The sequence below is a fragment of the Mytilus californianus genome, unplaced genomic scaffold, assembly GCF_021869535.1.
Source record: "Mytilus californianus isolate M0D057914Y unplaced genomic scaffold, xbMytCali1.0.p SCAF_1, whole genome shotgun sequence".
Classification (NCBI taxonomy): domain Eukaryota; kingdom Metazoa; phylum Mollusca; class Bivalvia; order Mytilida; family Mytilidae; genus Mytilus; species Mytilus californianus.
This window is the reverse complement of record NW_026262581.1, coordinates 67474290-67491483: the sequence shown is the minus strand read 5'-3', so window position 1 is coordinate 67491483 and position 17194 is coordinate 67474290. Positions and strand designations below refer to the sequence as shown.

The window sequence follows — 17194 nt, the reverse complement described above, 5'->3', positions numbered from 1 at the left end:
TTAATTATTTACTTCACTTTTGGGTTTCCTAGGAAATCCTTTTCCGTTAAGGAAATAACCTCTTCTATGTTTAACAGTGTATTCTTGTCCAGGTTTGGCTTAACTTTTGATCCTTTTGATTATATCAGCCCTTCAGAATTTTTTTTAGGTTTTGATTTACAAATATTTTGGCCTCAACTCATCAATTTCAATATTATGTATTATCTATTCAAAATCCAATAATGCTATAACGATGTACCTCAAAAGAAAAAAAAAAAGAAATGATCTGGGTCCAAATAATTTTTATCCAATATTCACTTAAGCCTTATTGATAAAACAATACACATATTTCAATGGTATTCCGTTGTAAATGTTAGAACTTTTAAAAATAGAGCACTTAAACCGTATATGAAATTTAATCTCATATATTCGGTTTGATTGGCCGTTAAAAAATCCCATAATAAAACACACCTGCAAGGCCGGTTTTTATATTTATTAATACATTTCACAATCTTATTACATTAAACATCTGATGCTGGACGTTTTTCAAGATACTCTTTAATTTTTGGCAAAGACGCCACTCTTTTTCTATGTTCTACAATTTTGGGAAATCCGTCCAATATTTTTGAGTCTTTTAGAACTGCATTTGTTAAAACTTCATATACACACAGGTCTGCCATGGTCATCTATAATATAAATTGTTATATTTGAGAAGCCTGCATTTATTGATAGCTAATACATTTGGATTCAAAATTTGGAGTTTAAAGACAATGTAATTGTAATACAGCTCAAGAGACAAAATCCTCAAGTAAAACGACACATTTTGACGGTTTTATTCTTAAATCCAATTTTTATGATGGTCCAAAACGTTATAGATATGTTTTGATCTCGATGTAAATTCCCCCAATCAAACTGGATGTAAATTCCCCCAATCAAACTCGACGTAAATTTCCCAATCAAAAGACTTTGCATTGAAACCGGCATCAAATTGCTGCTTGTGGATTGTTATTCCCAATGGTCCAATTCACCTAGTATAGATCGATAGTATATCGACAATGGCATGATTAAGCTTGTATTCGATACAATTTTGTTCAAAATCGTCCGTTTATTATAACCGAAGGTCTCAGCAGGTCATTATTCAGTACTTTAGTGTTGAAATGAATCATGGCATACCTTTCTTAAAATATCCGTTGGTAAATTTAAAAATTATGAAGAAGGTTACAACCCCATCAGACAAAGTTGACCTTTAATGGATTTGGCTATTTCTTTATCGTTTCGTTTTGGTCATACAGCTCCTTCAATATTCAAGTACATACACATTCTTGGCTTTAAATTTTTAGTTTTGAGCTTTCCTGATGAAGGCAATTCCAGACAATCGATTCGGACGCACCAAATTTATAAATTGTTATTTAATGGGCATGGTTTTTTCAAATTGTTGAAGACTATACGGTAAGATATATATGCTGAAATCCACGTCATATTGGCTCTGCTGGTAAGTTGTTTTATTTGCAATCATACCACATATATGGTTGCATTCAGTATTTTGTTTGTAAATGATTTCTTATTATTGTTTGACGTGTGTGACATTCATTCTTCTGTTTCTTTTGACCGGTATCCTGACCAATGTAAAAAATGTTTTGCGTTATTTTAATTCTCAATATTTTAACGAGTGATAAACACCTGTTTCTGATAAATGTTTGCTTTTGTACATTTTAGTTTTTATCATTGAACGAAATAGTTTTCAGTAAGTTACCAACGACTCATTTATAAAGTCATTTCAACTTCGTATTTTAAAAAAAATGGCCTTTTCACTCTTTGAATTCGAACGTCACTAATGAGTCTAGACGAAACGCGCGTCTGGCGTACAAAATTAAAATCCTGGTATCTTTGATGAGTTTTATTTTCAGCAAATATTGAGTTTTGACATTTGAAGTTTTTCGCGTCGAGCAAAATACCTTTCAGTAACTTACCGAAGAACCAACGAAGAAGCCATTACCATCACTATTTTGTTCGAGCCATTTATTGAGACAGGTCAATGTTTTAGGTGTAGATTCCTTCAAATAATTCTCTAATGCCTCCTTAAAAAGTATGAACAGAGTAATTGCATGTAGATTCAATATTTGCGCTTAAAAAAAAGGACATTTGCGCTTTTTCAACTGGACATTTGCGTTTTCATATATGATCACAACTATCATTTCATTTTTCTTCCGTTCTTTGCAGAAATTGTTCACATATTTAGAAGGATATTTAGTCATTATTGATAACAATATCACAAAGCATTTTTTTATTCAATTATTTTTAAAAGACACGAGCATTTTAATATGTCATTATTATTCAAGGAAACAACAGAAGCAGAATTTAAAAAAGGACCGTTAACCATTAGTTCATAACTCCCAATACTTTTTTATAAAATAAACTAGAACATTGTAAAGTATAAAAACATTAAAAGTAAAGTTTTATAGTGTAGGAACAATTCGATAATTTTCAAATTCGTTAAAGAGAAAAAGATCTATTTAGTTTACAATAAGAAGCGTTTTGTGATTACCTTTTTTGTGTCTTCCGGAGCAAAATAACACTTAAAGTATCCCCCTAAATAATCGTTTGCTGTTTCAACCACCTGGTCAACCAATGCCTGCTCCATGTTGTTTTTTCCTGCATATCCTGCAATATTTATCGTTAGTTATAACCCAAATTTCATTCATTTATTATAACTTGGATCAATGTTATCGCAATCATATATTTGATTATTGAAAATTCTGATCGTTAAAATAGAAGAATGGAGGAAAATTATTTTACCTGGAAGAAATTGTGAAAGTTCTTACGATTCGAAATGTTAATCTTTTTAAGAGGCCTAATAATCTTCTCTGATAATTTGCATTTCCAACGGATGATGCATGTCAAGTCATATTTCAAATCATTGAAACATTGAACATAAATATTTATAAATTTGGTGCACACTTAGCGCTTTTCTGACTAGAATAATATCTTTATAATTTCACCCACTAATAGGTATCATCAAATATGTATCTTTTAAAATTTTCCACTATCAATCATTTAAATACTAGTAAAAAAATAGAGTTATCCTGCTAACTCATATGTATAAAAACATGCCTGTCATGTCCGAGAAAATAAAAAAACAACTCACATAAAAGCATCACTTCATGGATTGCTCAAGCTCAAACTCAAACTAAGATTAATAAACAAATATTGTAGTCGGATATTCAGAAAAAGTACTCATAGTATTAATAAACCCTCAAAAACCCAATTTACCCCAACACCTCTCAAAAAAAAAAAAACTAAAGATAAATGGACATAAACGAGTTATACAAATATCTGCCACATACCATATTCTCTAGCTAAGTATCTTGCAATCGTCAAACTCTGACATAAAAGTTGACCATCAACATCAAAAGTTGGCAATTGTCCAGTTTGAAATGCTGAAATATACAAAAATATTAATTGAGAAACACATACAACAACAAATTGAACATGTTTCTTAATTTCACTATAAATTGGAATCAATATATTTACTATAATCTACTACTGAATCAATTGCAACTAAATAAGACCATTTTATCATTATGTCAGTCTATTGCGTAATTGTCGTAACAGCAAAGACGACATAAAAAATAAACTTAAATAAAACTGTTAATAATCATGCAAAGGGCATGTGAGTGAATTGGCACACTGGTAAGCTATTGAAGAGAAAGCGATGAGGAAGTTTCTTCCGGTAAAAGTCTCTTTTATTCTTCGTCTTGAAAATGTTATTTTCATTTCAATCTTCACATTCGGTCAAGTCTTAGGTTTAGGGAATTGATATGTTCAAATGTTCTTTTTTGTATTTGGTGATATCTTAGAGTTAGAGACAGACAATTGCAAATCCACCATCTTGTAAAATGCATTATCTTTGGATACGACTCAATGCTATATTTTAACAAAGTTACACTACGGTTGTAACATGTAGAATAGGAACTACTTACCCCTCCGGAGCACCTAAGTGCATCCAATGTTTTTAGTGTTTAGTTTTAGTATTGTCTTTTCATCGTTTTTTTTTCTGTGGATAGTATTGTCTATTTTTATTAGACTCAAGAATTTCGATTGCGAATTGGAATCTTCTCTCCTTTTTCTATTGTTTTCGTGGCAACATTCTAGAAGACCTGCATATGAACTATAAAACTCCATATTGATAAGATATTCAATGGCGTACACATTTGTTATAAGGATTTCTTTAGAATAATTACTGCTTATAAAAAAGCTATTATAAAAAAAAATATGGTAATGTTTCTGGACATATTTATGATTTGGTTAACCATTATGATCTGTGACACTGATGACTACGGAAATTTGTAAACTATCGTAGTAGCTATAATCCTAGCCTTTTCCCCGATTTTAACATGCTTGAGTGTTACTTTTCAATGGTGCCTTATTGTCCTGACCAACAGGGCGGGTGCTACAAGTTGGATATGAATTTCTTACCAGTTTAAGCCTAGTTTTTTTGAAAACATAATTAGGGTTAAAGAATTTGAGGTTTTGTATTTTGAAAATAATAACACTTACTTGCTTTCTTCTTTGGCCATTCGTCAAATGGAATCCTTATATCATCATAGTCCTTCCCTGCTGCCGCTAACAGCAATCGAATCAGTTCGGCCCTTCCACGAGCAGGGAAATAGTACAATTTGTAACTCGGCATTTTGTTCAGTTAGAAGTTTTAAATCGTGAAAGAGAACAATCAACGAACACTTTTATATGAGAATGTCCTATATAATATCCTTGTATGTTAATGATAACAGGCTTGTAGGTTAATGATAACAGAATATTATCAAAGATAAACACTTATCAACTTTTGAAGACACCTTCTGATACACTAATCCAGTTATTTAAATACAAACTATTGTGGATATCAATGCGCTTTATTTAATTCATTGGCTTTTTATTTTTTTTTATTATTAACGCTACCATTTATGAGAGAACACTTTTTAAAAAGAAATGATGGTAGACACGAAGACGTTTCTTTCAGTTTTAGAAACGTTTAATTCGTTCTCTTCGAATTAATATTTTTGCAACAATGTCAGCTTTCAAGTCTTATTTCATGAAATAATAAATAAAAAGATTTTATACTTAATACATGCTACTGAAACATGTGTTTAACCAATCTATCTACATAGGTTTTAAAAATTTCTTTCTTTTTTTTACGTTAAATCTCACCAATGATACCATGCTAATTATTTGGTACGTCAGACGCGCGTTTCATCAACTCACCAGTGGCTCTCGAACCAAAACGTACATAAGAAATAAAGGACATGCAAGAACATTCTGTTTAGTATGTTTTTCACACTCGAATATTCCCTATATGTAACATTTAAAAACCATGATTGCAAAGAAAAGAAAGCATACCTCATCGCCATTTTCTTTAAATTTTCACCATAAACATATTCAGTTATATATGATTTTTATTTATTTGTTACTGCTGTGCATGCATAACCAGATATGCAAACCCACAGTCCAATGTCGCAATCGGGAATAGGACACAATCAGTAATAGAATGTTTGACTTGCAATGCTCTTAAATCTCGCGTTGATTTGCCTCCAAACGTTATTTTATTCGAGCGCCACTTATGAGCTTTCTGTGGATGAAAAGGCGCGTTTAGTGAACACGTTATAAACCTGGTATCTTTGATGAGTTTTTATACATCCATACTATTAGTTATCTTAGTGTAATCAGAGGTGTACAGAATTTTACACCGTTGTTGAAAATTCATACACCCTGAGGCGCAGCCGAATGGGTGTATGAATTTTCAACAACGGCGTTAAATTCTGTACACCCCTGATTACACCAAGATAACGAATTTATTTCTTATGAACAATTCCTTTACCCATTTTTAAACCGGGATGTAAAATTGAAAAATGCTAATGAAAAATTTCCAGTGTAACATTTTTTCAACGTCGATGTTGCTGCGCATTGTTAAATACTTATTTTCTTTATTTTGGGGAAATTCAGAATTTTTTTGTGTTCTTACGAATTTTCGGGAAAAAAAAATGAAAAATTTTTTTTATTTTTTTTTACAAATTTTTGTCCTCAAATTTATTCATTTTTTATTTTTTTTATTTTTGACATTTTATTTTTTTTCTTTATTTTGGCAAGATTTTATTTTTAAAATTTTTTGGCAAAATTTTATTTATCCCGGGGTGAAAAAGGGTGGGGTGTTATTTACACCGGGGTAATTAACCAATCAAATTGCAGTATTTATGCTGCATAGGAAATAAATTCATTTATTCCATATTTGTTACAAATATGACTGCAAGGAAAAATACACAACGGTGATTTATATTTCTATGTCTTGACGTTATGGAATTAAATGCATCTTGTTTCCTGATCCTGACAGGATAATACACGGGCCGGTGTTTTTACTAACTCACATGTCTTTTAAAATCTTATTTGATAAAATCTCCTGGTAACATAGCTACAAAATTACTGAAAGCGACCACACATCGTCGACAAGACTACAGATTTCTTTACCTTGAGTAAATGTATACAAACTAAATGTGGAACGATGCCGGATTTTAAAAACCTGCCGATATTTGGATGTTCGGCCTTCAAAGTCGTCAGAGGATATTTTTACCCTTATTCCTAATTGAAAATAATTAAATCAAAAGCAACAATAGTTTAATGGTGTTCAACATCATAAAGCCACACAGACAAAACAAATCATTGTAAAAAAACCCAAAAAATGAGGGATTCGCGAGAATCTAAAAGGAACTCGACCGGTTGCGTCGACAGGGTAAGCGTTTCCTGCTCTGTGTGCATCAAACACCATAAGAATTAAAAATCAGTCAAAATGTCCCAATCGGGAATAAGACACAATCAGAAAATCTACAGATGAAAGACTATCCTGCTATCTATCTAAAACCGCGAAAACATGTGGCTGTTGAGTTGAGACACAGTCAAATCGTATTGGTCAACCAATTAGAGATGGTGACGGTTAAAACTATATAGTATCGACTTAAGATTCCCCTCATAACTTTTTTGGAGTAGTTTTCTTGTGTAAGGAACACACCCCTGTTAATGAATTCCATGTAGTGTTAAAATTCACATGAGTGTGTTGTATTAGATAAGTTAAGTTAACGCTATGCGATTGGGCAGATGTAATGTTAATGCTGAGAAATGAGAAATTAACAAATGGAAAGGTGAAATTATCATTTTTGATATGTGTTCTATTTTGAAATCGTCCATCTGTGTCAATATCGAGGAAAAGATCAAGATATGAAGCAGACCTTTTATTTTGATAGTATCTTAATCTCATATTCAATGAAATATGTCAGATGAATCCATCCACTGAAATGTAGGTGATTGAGTGACAAGACATAATCAATATATCTGAAATGGAAATTATAGAATTTTGCAAGATGCGTTTTCTTTTAATCGTAAAATACGATTTATCTAGTTTTAGAGATGCATTGTCCAAAGACGTTGCAAATGTTAATCACACAAGCCATAGTATTTCGCAAATTTCCGAGATCGAGTCAAACCAATACTATTTATAGCATAGTAAGCCTCTGTCTATGAACAATTTTGGAATATCTGTTGCATAGATTTTTTTCACTTGTCATGTCCACATTGCTGTTCCATTCTCGGTTTTCATCACTAAATGAAACTTGTCAACGAACATTTTCTTGCCATGGGCAATATTAATGTACCATTAGTGTAGTGGGATCTGCTTTCCCTTCCAGAATGTCTGAGTTGACCTACATGTCGAAGTATTTGTAAGGGTTTTTATTTTTATGAAGTGTTTCATCGATTTATTTAGTCGTTTCTTCTTTTAGTTCATGCTGTTGTCTGTTTTTATTGACTTATGGTTTATGTTCCTCTAATCTAACATTTAAGAAAAAATTTTAAATGATTATAAAATTTTATTATATTAAAAGTGTATAAACAAGTTTAATTTTTGTAATCTAGTCAGAATATTATAAACAACGTTATAATGCACAAAACATATATCCAAAAATTAATCACTTCTGCACACAAGTGTCATCGCCTGTTGTAAAAACTATTGCACATTTGTATATGACAATGCAGTTTTGTACAACTATCACACTAATTGTGAACATAGAAAGTCCTTTGTTAATCCAAAAACACACACCATCAAATACACACATTTTGAACTACACATTTATAAAAATATATAGAGGAGTTATATAATGTAATTTGATTAAACATCCGTTTTTGGACGTTTTTCTAGATATTCCTTAATTTTTGGCAAAGAGGCAACTCTGGTTCTATGTTCCACGAGCTTTGGAAATCCGTCCAATATTTTTGAGTCTCTTAGAACTACATTTGTTAGAACTTCATATACAGCAAGGTCTGCCATGGTCATCTGAAACATAAATTGGCGGTCGTCATCAATATTTGTTTAACTTCTAGTAATACGAAGTGTCTTTGTCTAAAGCCTCATGAGGGAAATATTTTCCTGATCTTATATTCCACGAAGATGCCAAAATTGTCGTTTTATATGTACATATTGTCTTATTAGCGATTTTGACTTTTTTTAAGTCTGGATTCGGATGGCGGAATATACTTGCATAGAACGAGACGTTTCCCGGTCCTGTTCCATTTTAATTTTATTCGATTACCTCATTTTTCTCTTGTTTGTGTTTTACAATGGATTTAACGAAATTTGATCATCGGCAATTACGATATGTCTTCTTTATTGACATCAACATCTTTTAACAAGCAATGAGAAATAGAAAGGGTGACACTCGTGAAGAAGGAACTGCTTAATGTTCCAGAGCATCTGATTTCACAGCGATTTTTGTTGCGATAAATCTTTTTTTTCCTATGCTGTTACATTTTTCTTCTTTCTATCATAACATTGTCTGTCTCTATTTATTTGACTTATAAATGATTTATAATTGGCATTTTAAAAATTGTTATTAATAAGTCACTAACTTTTTCGCTGTTCTTTTAAAACCCTTTTGTTCAAAAACATTGCTTGAATCTTCCACCATAGCAGTTTTCAACAATCCAATTCCCTCCTGTCAAGGTTATGGTTATACAGTTATGTTTATGACTGCTGTTTTTTTACACTGATAGTATATCGTTTCTGTTGTGTTTCTTAAATAGTTAAGAGTGATATCAAACCAACAACCACTGTGCCAAAGACTAAATGTTAGATGTTTGTAAAACAGCAGTCTGTAAAAGTTTAATTTTCATATTTTGATTATTGCAAAACACCTTCTGGTAACTTACCGACGAACCGACAAAGAAGCCCTTTCCACCATCATTTTGTTCCAGCCATTTATTAAAACATGTTAATGTTTTAGGTGTTGATTCTTTCAAATATTTCTCTATTGCCTCCTTAAAAAGTATGAAGTGATGTGTATGTCGTTAAAGATAGTAAAATGAAATAATTTACAAATAATAATTAATAAAAAAAATCATGTTGACCATTATTGAATAGGCCAATAAAAATAACTTGAAGAGATCACACCCATTGTAGCTTGCGTTTGATGTCCCTTTACTGAGCAACTGTTGGTCTCTGAACTGCAATATCTACCTTGATGTTTTGTTAATTCTGGAAAAAAGTGAAGAAGCACTCGGATTCACGGAAGTATTGATGATTCGTATTTTACATCAAGTAGAAATTGAAGAAAAGCATTAAAAAACAACAAGAAATCTTGCATTACCAAAATTATCTGTAAATATAAATTTTCTCGTAAATAATGAACATTTAATATACCTTGTATCGTATGGTCGTCAACTACAACAAACACTTAAAAATGTAGATCAAAACTCTTAAATCTTTCAACAGCGAGATACAACTCACTAATTCATTTCAATTTAGGCGCAGTAGTTAACCAATGTTCAAATGGTTTATTCTTCCGGTGATCTGACGATTTTAAATAAATTTTATAATGAGACTTAATAAAACATGCAAGGAGTATTGTTTCTGACTTTTTGTATGTGTTATTGAGCGGTAATAGCAAACCAACAACTGCAGTTGCTTTAGGTAGCTTCCTGTAGTGACGAGCACATTTTATCCTTTTTCCAAAATATGTGCCTTTATATTTCCTTGTTTCAGCAAGTGGTCATCCTGTTGGTAGCTGCACTGTGTGGGTCTTTTAGTACAGATTTCCCGACTTGCTACCGTACCAACCGTAGTACGAACTGGGAGCCGTCATTTAACTTTTGAAAATAATTCATATATGCACGTAATGTCAACGTATGTTTTATGAATCATTATCAAAATTATTTGGAGTATTTTGTAGATACAACTATAGATATAATTTCATAAACGCAAAGCCCATACCGCATAGTCAGCTATAAAAGGCCCGAAATGACAAATGCAAAACACTTCAAACTAGGGAACTAACGGCCTAATTTATGTACAAAATAATGAACGAAAAACAAATTGTTACACAGAAACAAACGAGAAACACTGAATTACATACAGGCTCCTGACTTACGACAGGCACATACAGAATGTGGCGGGGTTAAATATCTTTGAAGATGCCAACCCTCCCCTAACCTGGAACAGTGGTGTAACAGTACAACATAAGAACAAACTATAAAAATCAATTGAAAAAGGCTGAACTCATCAGATGGATATAAATAGAAATACATCTAACAAAACACAGAGTAGCACATTCATGATTTATCTATTGTTCGCCTTTTATGTTGATATACCAGTATAGAATGAATAGGTTGGCCTTTTTGGGTTAGGCTTTTACAAAACATGATAGAATAAGAGCTATTTTAACATACACATTTGATATCATTAAAAATTTAAGGATGAACATAAATACAAATCCGGTTGCACAATGTTTTCACCTACATAAAAAAAAACAGTATAAAAATATAAAACCCTTCAGCAGAAGGAATTTACTTTAAAATATAAACAGTAATGTTGATTTTATCATACTATTTAAATACACTCTAAAACATTATATAACTTACCTGTATGAATATTTATGTGGTGTAAGATGCATGAAAAATGTTTTTGAAAAAAAAACACTTTTTAAAGTACAATATACTTGTGCAAGAAAATGAAGGTCTCATTGCATTCAATATATAATTATTGTTTTGATGATTTATGTCATTATATCTTTAACCATTGTTTTGTAAATATTCTTGTGTAATATGTATTATATTTATTATATATAAATGTTGAATATTTGAATAAAGATAAAAACATATATATATATATATATATATATATATATATATATATATATATAACCCGACTGAGCACGTCTCTTGGTATACATATAAACTTAATGTCTTATCGATGATCAATAAACTTTATGTTTAAATAATAAGTATCAATTCTTTGCATTATTTAATAGAATTTAATATTATCACTTATTGAGTAGTTCAAATGCATTATATATACAATTTTTCTGCATTTTCGCAAAAATCGTCATACATACGTATGAGAAATTTTACCAAAGTTAAAAGTAAGACGAAAGGGTCAAATAAAAGATACGCTAACAAAATACTCAAAGAACCCGAGTGTCAGTACAATTTACTATAATTATATGACAATTGGTGTAGTCTTTTTTTATATTCAATGACCCAAGACATTGGTGTGCCTTTCATCGGCATTATCGGCATAAGAAAAGTGAATATTTATTTTTCAATATTTTTTCCAGTTTACTTTTTTAGAATGCATTTCTAGAAAAAAACATCTTCAGTTGTTGATAAAAAAAAATATAAGAGTGCCCTTTTCTCACTCAATATGAAATCTCAGCTCTCTCATCCTCTTAAGAAAAAATATTCTGCTGTAATGATCGAAATAGATTACTTAAATAGAAATAATTAATTTCAAAATCATTCAAGAATTAATACTGAAATCAACACAATCTTGCCATGTTAACGACTAGAAACAACATCGTGTAACAGCAGTTCATAGATATTATTTTAACTATTTCAAATTATGTTTATAAATAAGAAAAAAATCTGTTTTTTTTTCTATAAATAAACAAACTAAAAACAATACCTATAACAAACATAAACGCAAATGTTTTAAATTTTATCATGATGAATAAAATAATCTCATGCCTTAAATGATACCTCAAAACAGCACTAACCGTTGAGTGACGTACCAACCGTACCTGATACGTAGCAAATCGGGAAACCTCTAGTGTGTGTGATTCAATTTTACGGCATACGGTCTAGATAGTTGAGGTGGTAGGTTTGTCCGCATGTAAAACTGATTAAAACAAGTCACCTTTTGTCCTGTACCAAGTCAGGCTATCTGGTACGTGTTTTTATCGTTTTTGTTTGTCTTATTTTGCATGTCTTTTTTTCGGATGAGTTAATGATGGTTGTTGATGTGGTTTGTTGTTTGTTGTACTTTCAAGTAATTGTGGTGGTTTCTGTTATCCTTGTTATGCATTATTACAGAAAAAAGAAGTGTTGCAAGAGAGGCAAAAGATACAAAAAAAAAGTAAAATAACAAAAATACCGAACTCCAAGGAAAATTCAAAACGGAAAGTCCCTTATCAAATGGCAGAATCAAAAGCTCAAGCACATCAAACGAATGAAAAACAACAGTCATATTCCTGACTTGGTACATACATTTCCTTATGCAGAAAACGTTGGATTAAACCTGGTTTTATAGCTAGCTAAACCTCTCACTTGTAAAGGGACATACAAACTCATAAGTCGAAAATAAACTGACAATGCCATGGCTAAAACAGAAAAAAGACTAACAGACAAACAACAGTACACAAAACACAACATAGAAAACTAAAGACTGAGCAAATTTCAAATTTATTCTTTCAGTGAAATCATTTATGTTTAACATTACCCTTTTTGACTGATTAGGTCTCGCTCTGTCTTAAGTTCACACGATTCTGACTGAGAACCACTCACAACTTAGTCAATTGCTTGGTACTATGAACCTTAGAAATGCACATCAGTATAACTCCTTTAACATCACGAGTTGGTTGACCGTAATGGAATATCCGTTTCAAAGATGATAGCGGATATGTTCCAAATGTCGTAACTACAATCCAGTCCCCCTTTCCCGAATGTGACCAACCCATTTAGACTTATTACCAGGTTTGTACTAACATGAGCAATACGACGGGTGCCACATGTAGAGCAGGATCTGCTTACCCTTCCTTTCGGAGCACCTGAGATCACCCCCAGTTTTTGGTGGGGTTTGTGATGCTGAGTCTTTAGTTTTCTATGTTGTGTTTTGTGTACAATTGTTTGTTTGTCTGTCTGTCTTTTCTTTTTTAACCATGGCGTTGTTAGTTTATTTTCGTTTTATGAGTTTGAATGTCCCTTTGATATCTTTCGCCTCTCTTTTAAACGATTCCCAAATCATAGTCCATAAAAGTGATAGAAATAGAAACACTTTGATATTTAGTAAATACTAAATCATGCTGATGGATGACATTCTGATTCTTATTCAACCAGTATTTGCCCTTACCACTAGATGGTTATTGCTTGGCTAAGCAACCAATACAAATTTTTACTTTTTAATTTTGAGAAAGTCATTGCGGCGATTACGCTACGTACCGCAATACCGACGGGATATGCAAAAAAAAATTAAAGTAAAAATTAAAGGAATAATAATACCTTTTTCAATTCCTCTGGAGTAAAATAACACTTAAAGTATTCCCCTAAGTAATCACTAGTTGTATCTACAACCTGGTCGACCAATGCTTGCTCCATGTTGCTTTTACCAGCATATCCTGCGTTAGAAAAATAGTTTTAATCACAAAGCCCATTTAATCGTTATGTTGAGTCAATGTTATCATAATGTGCTCATTTTGACTATTCATGTTAAATCTATTTATGCATAATCATATCAGGGAAGAGTGGAAATTATATAAAAAAAATGTTATTGAATTTAAGTGAAAGAATGGTGTGTAAGTTAAAACTTATATTTGAAATTGTCTAAAAAAATAAAAAATTACTTTCGATAATTTTGCATTTCAACGGTTGATTTGTAGCAAGATGAAGCAAAATGCATAGCAAATCATTGAAATTTCAAAAAAAAAAACGAATGCTGTCTGCCGAAAACGTTATTTTTGGAAGAAAAAAAAATCAAACGAGATAAGGGCTTAAAAATGCCAGAATAATAAATAGTCATCGTACACAGTAAAAATCTATATAGTTAAGTTTAATCTTTGATCTGTAACCATCCATTTTGTCTACTTAAAATTAAGCATTGATGCGTATAATGCACAAAGTAAATAATTTGCAACCTGATATAGATTAGACGTAGAAATAATATGAATCATTAAGAAAATATACATAAAGTTGGATTCAATTGAAATAACATTTATTAAGTATACTCGTATGTAGAGATTTGTGCACTACCAATCAATAGTGAGCTAGAGCTGTTTTTCATAACTTATTTATTAAAAATAAAAATCTAAAATGGTTGAAGAAATAAGCAAGTATAATGCATTACTTCAAACTCAAAGTGGGGAATAATAAAACAATTTTGTAGTCTATATAATATAAGTGAAACAGAACGTAAAATTCTACTAATAATGATAATATAAAAAAAATCAAATACGATAGAATCAAAACCCATTGGCCACATACCATACTCTCTAGCTATGTATCTAGCAATTGTCAAACTTTGACATAAGAGTTGACCATCAACATCAAAAGTTGGCATCTGGCCAGTTGGCATAGCTGAAATAAACAACATAATCGATAAGAACCACATGCAAACACGTGAGACAAATACAATCGATCAGGTAAATGAAAACATTTAATTCTTGATGGATTACAAAGTGATAACTAAAAAGCAAAAATCTATTAAAAACTGACAACACCATGACTAAAGGGAAACCGACGAAAGATCAATCAAGTCCACGTTCTGTACCATTACAATGGAAACTAAATATTGAGCAACGCAATACCGTATAGCGGGTTATTTTCGCGGGTGTAAAATTTCGCGATATAGGAGCAACAAGGTATACGAAAAATTTTGGAGGTTTTTATTTTGGCGGATTCTTTAATCCCAATTAAATATTTCAGCGGATACTAAAATGTTTGCAGTTAAAAAGTTGTAAAAATTGACAAACAAGTGTTTTAATTGTTATGGTTATATGATTGTTTTACGTGCATGAAGTCTTATTCATTGATTATATTTTGATACAGTTAATCAAATATAATACCGGTACTTAGATGTTTGTCAAAGGTGTACAAACTTCTTGTAAATGTAACGGTTGGTTAGTTACGAAATTGACCGGACCTTTGATGTACTAATTAGATTATAAAATTATCATGAGTGACTTGCAACTCTTATATAATTTGACACTAATCAATAAGGATAAAATACCTGACGGAGTACCTTACACGCTTATATAATTAATTATTGTATTATGTAACTAATTAACTAATTAACACCTGATCGCCAGTGAACAATGGCCTTTTGCATTTATGTTGTTTAAATTAACATAAACCATTATTGATCCGACGAACGAGAAAAATATATAGTTTACAAAACGCTTTAGTTATTAGAAAGTACCGAACGTATGCATATATTTTCGTGGAATTTAATTTCATGATTTCCCCTTACCCGCCAAAATAAGCGAAAATATACACCTTGCGAAAATAACCCGCTATACGGTACCTGCCAAAACCGGGAATTATATAATGCGCCTTAAAAGGGTCGTTTAACTGAAAACTGAAAACTGTGAAATACTTATTGTCTTAACAAGACAGAAGACATGATTATGACGGCTTAATGACTATCTTAACCTTTTTTGGAAAATATGGAGTTGTGTTTTCATCTAAAAATTTACAGACAAACCTGTACAACTTGGAAAGTTTTAAGGTATGGCTGGACCTAGACAAGGAAAATTTAAAAGCATTTTATGTTTAAATGCAAATTCAAAAACTTTATGGATTTTGATTTGCATTAGTTTTTCGTTCCTACAGAAGGTGAAAATATAACCTAAGGTGGGTAAAATGTTTGAGATGTTCCCCTCTAGTACGTATTGTTTAGAAATTTATTGATTGACATGAACAAGAGATATTTGTTAAACAATATGTGATGTAAACCGTGTAAGCAAGTGACCTTGGTTTTTAATTCAAGAATACATAAAATGCAGATAACGTTTATATATCAAGGTCCAACTACGCCTAAAGGTTCATCTTAACTTTTGTAGAAATATTTTTTGTTTATACCGCAACATGTATTATGTGCACAGACAAAACTCCAAAACTGGTAAAATGTTAAGGCCTGCTAACAACTATATTAACAAGATATAAGTGCATTTTGCGTTTAAAAAAAATAGAATTTTCTTTTCTAGATATAGAGATTGATTTAGTATTCACCATAGCAGAAGATGGTGAAATAAACAAATACCTGAACTTTATTTTATACACTATACACTCATTTACATTGTTTAAAGCACCTATTGTTGTGTATATATTTATTGTTAATGTCATTTAATACAATACAACACAATTGTTACCTGTGGAGACATCTCAAAATTTGATTCAAATTGGTTTATTTTTAAACCTTCTGTACTAAAAAAATACCCAGCAAATAAACAGGGAAATGATAATGTTTCTGAATCACAAAATTAATTTAACTTTTATATAGCTAGTTGCTGCCATGCCTTGAGACTGTCCCAGTTGCACAGGAATGTCTGTACTCCGAGTAAACTTTGTTCATTTTTGTCATATAGTTATGATGAACCTTAACACTTTTGCAAGCGCATATGTTTGTTGACATTTTATGACATACAAATAATCGTCAATATCATACCTTATGATGCCTTAAGTACGTGTTGTACATTAAAATATAAAGCACTAACTTGATTTTTTCTTTGGCCATTCGTCAAAAGAAATCCTTATATCTTCATAGTCCTTCCCTGCTACCGCTAACAACAATCGACTAAGTTCAGCTCTTCCTCGAACAGGGAAATAGTACAACTTGTAAGTCGGCATTTTGTTAAAAACACGCGTGACCGAGCTTGATATGTGATATTGTTACGTATCAATGACGTAGACAATATCCTTTTAATATCATATTGTATGAATTCAAATTTAAAAAAAAGAACACGTTAAAGTGCATTCATTTAAAGACCAATTAATTATTTTGTAGACATTCGTCTTTTAACTATACAGAATTTTTATAGAGAATTTAAAATATCAAATATGAAATATTAACTAAGTAAATAAACCAAATTCTATTTTTGACTTAACAATAAACGCATCATAGATACCAGGATTGAAA

At 31.3% G+C, this 17194-nt stretch overlaps 1 protein-coding gene across 3 annotated transcripts; it reads right to left on the bottom strand.

The window, feature by feature from the left end:
* Positions 1-442: 442 nt before the first annotated feature.
* Positions 443-16955, bottom strand: LOC127707116 (glutathione S-transferase-like). Of its 3 annotated transcripts, none has more exons than XM_052211786.1 (5): positions 16773-16955; positions 14542-14634; positions 13564-13679; positions 9223-9330; positions 443-665 (listed from the first exon to the last, which is right to left on the bottom strand). In XM_052211786.1, exons 1-5 carry the CDS (start codon positions 16903-16905, stop codon positions 501-503), a joined length of 615 nt encoding a protein of 204 aa, XP_052067746.1. In that variant the 5' UTR covers positions 16906-16955; the 3' UTR covers positions 443-500. The 3 variants fall into 3 exon arrangements, with proteins under 3 accessions (XP_052067746.1, XP_052067747.1, XP_052067745.1); XM_052211787.1 differs by lacking the exons at positions 9223-9330; positions 13564-13679; positions 14542-14634; positions 16773-16955 and adding exons at positions 1950-2057; positions 2525-2640; positions 3324-3416; positions 4537-4752; XM_052211785.1 differs by lacking the exon at positions 443-665 and adding an exon at positions 7867-8350 and having other exon boundaries at positions 16773-16947.
* Between the last annotated feature and the right edge of the window lie 239 nt (positions 16956-17194).

Bases quoted from the DNA above. Each gene is read 5' to 3' on its own strand.
- LOC127707116 (XM_052211786.1), bottom strand. From the start codon at position 16,905: ATGCCGACTTACAAGTTGTACTATTTCCCTGTTCGAGGAAGAGCTGAA. The intron at 14,635-16,772 runs GTTAGTGCTTTA...TGTTTATTTCAG, and splicing joins ATGGCCAAAGAAAAAATCAA to CTATGCCAACTGGCCAGATG. The intron at 13,680-14,541 runs GTATGTGGCCAA...TTTCTAACGCAG, and splicing joins ATACATAGCTAGAGAGTATG to GATATGCTGGTAAAAGCAAC.